The sequence below is a fragment of the Desmodus rotundus genome, chromosome 9 (genome assembly GCF_022682495.2).
Source record: "Desmodus rotundus isolate HL8 chromosome 9, HLdesRot8A.1, whole genome shotgun sequence".
In the NCBI taxonomy this organism is placed as follows: domain Eukaryota; kingdom Metazoa; phylum Chordata; class Mammalia; order Chiroptera; family Phyllostomidae; genus Desmodus; species Desmodus rotundus.
In genome coordinates, this window is record NC_071395.1 from 91,095,674 (window position 1) to 91,102,695 (window position 7,022).

Here is a 7,022-nt window from a genome sequence, read left to right on the forward strand (position 1 = left end):
TAAATTCGGTAATCCTCTGACCCTCTGACCCTCTGATCCCTTTCTGGCCAATGATCTTTGATCACTGCTTTATTCCTTATATCTTCCTGGGGTTTTTTTCAATAAAGTAATGTGCTTGTTAACAAAAAAATTCAAATAATATAAAAATATAAAAAAATACAGTGTTGAATATGCCTCATAAGCTTACTCTCCAGGGAGGAGCACTATTAACAGCTCAGAACATATTTCTCCAGATACTTTTTCTCATTACTTGTATATTTTTTTAATTGTTTGTAAAAATGTAGGCTTATGCTATTGCAGTAGGCAGAGCAGCGGCCCCTAAAGGATGTGCATGCCCTAATCGTCTGTACCTGTGAATATGTTACCTTACATGGCAAAAAAAGACTAAAGATGTGATTGAGCTGGGGAGAGTATGCTGGATTGTTCAGATGGCCCCAGTCCAGTCCTGGCTGTAGCCAGAACCAGCGGGAGAAAGACTCAGCCTGCCTTTGCTGCCTTTAGAATGGAGGAAGGAAGCAGCAGATGAAGGAATGTGGGCAGCCTATGGACGAAGAGAAAGGCAGGGGAACAGATTTCCTCCAGAAAGGAAGGCAGCCAGGCCAACACCTTGATTTTAGCCCAGTGAGACTCTTATTGGACCTCGAATGCAAAGAACTGCAATAAAAGGCGTCTTATTTTAAGCCATCGAACTTGTGGTGATTTGTTATGACAAAACCACAAAACGAATACAGCTACACAGACAGTTGTACACCTTGCTCTTTTCACTTAGCACTCCTGTGAATAGGTGTTTGGTGTTGTGTCTCTTTTTTATACCTAACTTATATTGGGTTTGTTTTACTTCCAAGAGGTATAAAGAAAAAAACAAAAAGTAGGTAAACTGTATGGACATTAAAGGGAAATAAAGTATAATATTCATAATGTTAGAAAACTCAGACAGTAGAGAAGGCTACCAAGGGAAAAAAAAGGCTCCTCTTCCCCCACAAACTCCTGCAATTATCCTCTCCCTAAAGGTAAACCATTCTTACCTTGTATAGGGGCAAATATAAATTCATTTCTGCCAGGTGGGAGAAAAAGGAAAAATTTGTGCATATGCCCACATTAATGTATTTATAAAATATTTATGCAGATATCCACATAACTGTATTTGTATGTTTGATACACATGTTTTGTTACAAAATAGTACTATATATACTCTTTTGCATTTTGCTTTTACTTTTTTTTTTTTAACTTACAAATGAACACCTGCAGACCGAGTGTTTCATAGAGGAAGGACCATAACTTACTTAACTAGGCTATGATTAGATACCCCTTGAGTGCTTCTAGTGTTTTGCAATAACATATTGGGTTGCCTGTTCTTATAAAGATGATTTAGTGAACTTTTTGGAGTGTATCTCTGGAACAAATTGCTAACAGTGGGATTACTGAATCAATGGTTACTTGCAGTTTTTAAGTTAATAGATCATGTTAAATTATCCTCTCCAACAGTTCGCATCAATTTACATTTCCACCCTCAGTTGTAAGAATTTCTGATTCTGCTCACTCCTGGTAACTTTATGTAACAGCAGATTTTGTGTGTGTGTTTACCAGGTAAAAATGGACAATATATCTTTTGAGGGGCTAGTTTTGTTTTTAATCATCATGTTTCTTTAAATACAAATATTAATTTTCCTATCTTTCTCCTCAGTCTTCCCAACCCTGTAGCAATAGTCAAAAGATTACCAGAAAGCTTTAATTCAATTCATAGGGTAAATTTGAGGCTCTTCAACATTAGTGAAGATGGCAGGTTGATATTCAAAGCTTAGTGCTTGTGTCAGGGAGAAGGACTATTAATGGAACTTGGGTATTGTTTTGTTCTGCAACTTAGTTTTCAAAACACACACAATGTGATGGAGCATTGTTATTTTAAATAAATAGTGACAACAGCAAGGGTTGTCACCACTTGAATGTGTGAGTGTTTTCAATATACTCTGGTAAATTCCTGTCATTTTTCGTTCCCATTGTCATAAGTATTTTTCATGCATTTTATTTTCACAAGAGTAATTAATGTGATAAGGAAATATATTCATTAAGATCTAGCAAGCTTTAGTTAAGATGATTTGGGAAATCAAGTAACACTTGCTTAGTCAAAATTTTGTAAAAATTTGCTCCTATTGTTTTTCTTTGCTTTTTTTCAGTCTGCTTTACAAGAACTTGAAGAATTGAAACAAATTGTTCCCAAAGAATCCCTGGTGTACTTCTTAATAGGAAAGGTAATGATTGGGGCCATAGTCCTGTACTGTGGTTTTCATAACAAATATTAACTTTTGGAGAATAAATATAATATAATATTTACTGTGTAACACCTGTGGAGCAAATTCAACGAGAGTACTGAACTAACTGATCTTGGAATAAACAATGGATTTAGATTTAACATTTAAGAAGATAATATCCTTCTGAAGGGGCAAGAACATGCATCCCATAAGCCTAACCCTACTGTGGCTTTAGATGTATATTAACACTGACAGCCAATAGCTAGTAATGAGTTCATAACTTGAGACTATCTTATGGAAAGCCCTCAGCTTCCAGTTATCAATAAAATACTTACCAAAAGAAGAAAAATAAAGGCAGTACAGACTGGACTTCCCAGTGCCAATTAGTTAAGGTAGTTGGGAACAGTAGACAGATGCTGAGAGTTGAGAGAACTCCATTTAAAACCAATGTAAATGAATGCTAATCAAGCAGTTTACAGTCCCTTTCCTTCCATTGTCATTGTTCCATTCAGAGTGGGACTTTATTGGAATCTCACTACCTGAGAGATATAGGCAAGGAATTCTAAAAATAATACCTGAATATATTAAAAGGAACTCAAAAGTTGGCATGAGTTCTTCTACAGGATGAAAATGTTCTCATCAGAATGGGTTTGTAGCACATAAATCAGGAGCCGAATTTTAATTATAAATGTTTAGGATTTTATAGTTGAAGCTCACAACTTAATGAAAAATGTAGTGCTGCTCTTTATTTTTAGGTTTATAAGAAGTTAGGTCAGACGCACCTCGCCCTGATGAATTTCTCTTGGGCTATGGATTTAGATCCTAAAGGAGCCAATAACCAGATTAAAGAGGCAATTGATAAACGCTACCTTCCAGATGATGAGGAGCCGATAACTCAAGAAGAACAGATCAGTGAGTATCATCCCTATGCATTAGGTTTGTTCGTGGTTACTCAAACCAGAGAGCTAGTGAAACACCACAACAGAGTTAGGTAACGTGGGCAGATGTTTCTTTAATTTTACTTTTCTAACCATGGTATATTCTTTATACCAAATGGAATTTTAGGGAAATTGAATAGGGTGATAAAATAAGAAAGGACATGGAGTTACGTAACTAGTCTCAGTTCTAGTTCAGTTTACTATGTGATTTTGACAAATTCATTGATTTTTACCTGGGCCTTAGTTTATATTTGACTATGCAATGCTTGCCTTATCTGCTTTGTAGGAATGTAGTGTGGGGAAAAAGATGATAAATGTGATGGTATGTGGAAACCATAAGTGCTAATAAGCAAATGAATAATAAATTTTAGCACATTTTAAGTTATCAACATATCTGTAGTAGTAGCTATTCAAATTCTGAGTAGCTCTGACAAATCCAAAATCCAAATATATATTATATAGAGAGAGATATACATAGATAGATAGATATAGAGATATAGATATATGTGTGTGTGTATATATATTATATGTATATTATGTGTGTGTGTTTGTGTGTGTATATCAAGGGATCAAGATAAGAAGAGGAACAAAGAATTATAGTTTAAGGCACTTAATATCCCTAAATTGAGCATATATCTTAAAATAACTAGTGAGACCCAAGACTTAATGTCTCTCTCTCTCTCTCTCTCTCTCTCTCTATATATATATATATATATATATATATATATATATTTTTTTTTTTTTAATCCTCACCAGAGGACTTTTTTTTTCCCACTGCTTTTTAGAGAAAGAGAGAGAAGCATCTACATGAGAGACATCAGTTGGTTGCCTTCTCACACACCCCCTGAACGGGGAACATACCCGCAACCTGGATATGTGCCCTGACCAAGAATTGAACCTGCAACCCTTCGGTTACAGGATGATGCTCCAACCAACTGAGCCACACTGGCCAGGGCTGTGTCAATTTTTTTAATAAGAGAATTGAATAACTTCTGATGAGATAAACTTAGGTGCATTTATTCCAGAAAACTTGGTGGAAGCTTTAATTAAAATTATAATTTCTATAATCCCAATAATCCTTTTTAAACTGAATGTTAAATTCTATATTTCTGTAGACTAGCAGGGACTAGCCCCAAAGTGGGAGAAATGTCAGTCTTCTTTTAATGCCTCAGAAAACTAGTTCTAATTTTTAGGGTAGGAATAAGGAACTCACTAGAGAGAGGCAGTTTTAGTAGTTAAAACTTTAATTAAAGTTTAAATGAAATAAACTAATTTCAGACCTTGCTATAAAGTAAGTTGAATTACATTTTATTGAAGGATATCAGGATTTTTAAGAGCCTTTATTTAAGGTCTCATTTCTCTGAGTACAATAGTATTCCTTACTTAATTTTCATGAACCAACAAGAAATACTTGTCAGACACCTTACTGTAGACTTTTTGTTTTATTTTTTTTCAAGTGGGTACAGATGAATCCCAGGAGAGCAGCATGACAGATGCGGACGACACACAACTTCACGCAGCTGAAAGTGATGAATTTTAACTTGTGGAAATCAGACTCTTATAACTGGATGTGTGACTAGTGCTGACATGTTTCTTGTCCCTCCACGTACTGAGTCTTCACTCTTGAGCCGGCAGTGTCGTCATCCATGACTTACACCGGGAGTGTGCCACTTTGATGGGACCCTGACCGCACACAGAATGAAAGGCAGTGCAATACTTAGCTGCTAACGAGACTGGCTCTTTCACCAGTATGAATGACAATTTAGGGGGCAGGGCGGGAACTTTCTTTTTTCTTTAATCTCCCTTTGTTGGAAAGCTATCATGGAAGGAAGAGTTGTTTTATCTTGAAGGAACCATTAGATATGGAAAATAGTGATGAACCAGAATTTCTTGGTCATTTTCCAGAATTTTGTTTTTATTTGGTTCTGTTCCTGATAAACAGAGTGACTGACCTTCATTTCTAGGTTCTTCAAGAATGGTGTTAGCAAGTGCCAGATGGAACAATAAAAGACATTGCCTATAACAGAATAACTTGATTGCCAAGGAATGTAAATTACCGTAAACTTGCAGTGTCTCCCGTAAACAAATGTAATGGGCATATTGGGGCTCATGTGTAGGAATCAAATACCCCTCCATACAGTGTACACTTATTCTTGGCAAGAATGCTTTAATGTCTAACCAAGAAGTTTAATTTATTCATCTTGCTTCAAAGTGTTGATCATTGTTATCTTGGTATTGCAAACTTTCAAGTTGGTCCTTACCATATTGCCTCTTCTCTGAGTTCTGTGGGATCACCTTTAACATTCAGAGATGATAGAGTGGTTGTCCACCGAAAAGCCAAAACAAGACCTTTAATAACCATTTAAGTTCACCATAGGAATCAAAATGAAAACACTAAAGTAGAGAGACTTCAAGAGATCATGATAGTGAAAGCCTTAATACAATCAGAATTGTACCATAACCTTGAATCTATATTTGTTCAAGACAGTATGCCTTTGACTTTTCTAAGTATTTAAGCAGGGTGCAAGAATGTATGCTCACCTTTGTTTGAGGTCATTTCTATTCTTTTTGGCTCTCTCTGCTTCAAATTATTTTCAGTAATGTGAATCACCAAAACGTTTACTGAGAGTGATTGGGTTAAGGATATGGGAAATTTTTAGCTGAAAGAAAAGAAGTTCTTATGAGGGAGATGAGTTCTCTCCTGAGATTGTCATACATTGGTTGGTGTCTTTGGGGAATGGCCACAATTTTAAAGATCTAATTATGCGTAATAAAATGGGAATTATTGGAATTTCACAGTAACAGATTTAAAGTCTTAAATTGTGTATCTCCTTTATTGTAATGTATTGAAATTTTTAGAGAAACTTTAGTTAATGTTTTATTAAGTGCCAATGTCAGAATATAACAAATTATAATTTCTTACCAATGACAGGCCTACAGTTACTATTTTGGATTATTTGATGAAAGACATACTTATCTGTTGGTTACCTGTATTAGTCAAGCTGTGAAAATAAGGTGGATTACAGGAGATGTGAAAAATTTAGCCTGCAGAGTCAGTAATTTTCTGTCATTTAATCTGCTCATTTAAATGTGGATAAGATACCATTATAAATTAATTCAAGTCAGAGTCTTAGATTAGGTATTGGGTGCCAGAGAGGTATTTAACAGAACTTCCTACCTAAAACTTTGTATATGTGCTGCCCCAAAAAAACAATTTATAAGAAAAAGGAAAGGTTAGAAGTAAATGAATACCATTAAAAATTCCCAAAGGCCAGCACTTGGATTCTAACAAATAGTCCATTTTATTATCCATTAGTTCTGTAATATTTAATTTTATATTCTTTTATTTTTAATTGGTAAATCATAAGCCAGCTGTTTAACAGTATCAAATAGAGAGTTTCATAGAAGGTTTCAACCCGACCTCCATGTTACAAAGCCTGGAGAAAGGTAAGCTCAGAAAGTAATTTGCTGATAGTAATTAGTTATCTTTCTGTGGTAGGAATTTATGTCCTGTACCAGAGGTGAGTGAGAGACTTTCTGGTACTAATTTTAAGACCAAGGATAAAGGGTAGTTGTGGAGGGCACACCATGGCGATGGTTGACTGAGGAACACTCAGCCCAAGTTTGGCCTGATTTTATTTTTCCTCACACTTTCAAAGTCGTGTAGGTATTTGAAGTCTCATTGCCTACCTAGTAACTGTTTTTGGCTTTATCTCTCTCTCTGTCTGTTTCTGTCTCTCTCTCTCTCCTCTTTGCCTGTGGAATGGGGATCAAACAACCAGAAGAGGACATGCATTTTGATAAAGCAAATTGTTTGCTTCAAATTTGAGAAGTT

General features: G+C 35.5%; 1 protein-coding gene across 7 annotated transcripts in view; it reads left to right on the plus strand.

Moving 5' to 3' along the window:
• Positions 1 to 6,230, plus strand: part of CDC27 (cell division cycle 27) — a 51,835-nt gene extending 45,605 nt beyond the window's left edge. For 4 of the 7 annotated variants that reach the window (XM_024572987.3, XM_024572988.3, XM_024572989.4 and 1 more), the window contains exons 17-19: positions 2,175 to 2,249; positions 3,005 to 3,161; positions 4,645 to 6,230. In XM_024572987.3, coding sequence (XP_024428755.1) covers positions 2,175 to 2,249; positions 3,005 to 3,161; positions 4,645 to 4,727 — 315 coding nt within the window. In that variant the 3' untranslated portion in view covers positions 4,728 to 6,230. The remainder of the gene's footprint in view (positions 1 to 2,174; positions 2,250 to 3,004; positions 3,162 to 4,644) is intronic. The other 3 variants (XM_045182331.2, XM_045182332.2, XM_045182333.2) reach the window with 1 other exon arrangement.
• The last annotated feature ends 792 nt before the right edge of the window (positions 6,231 to 7,022 follow it).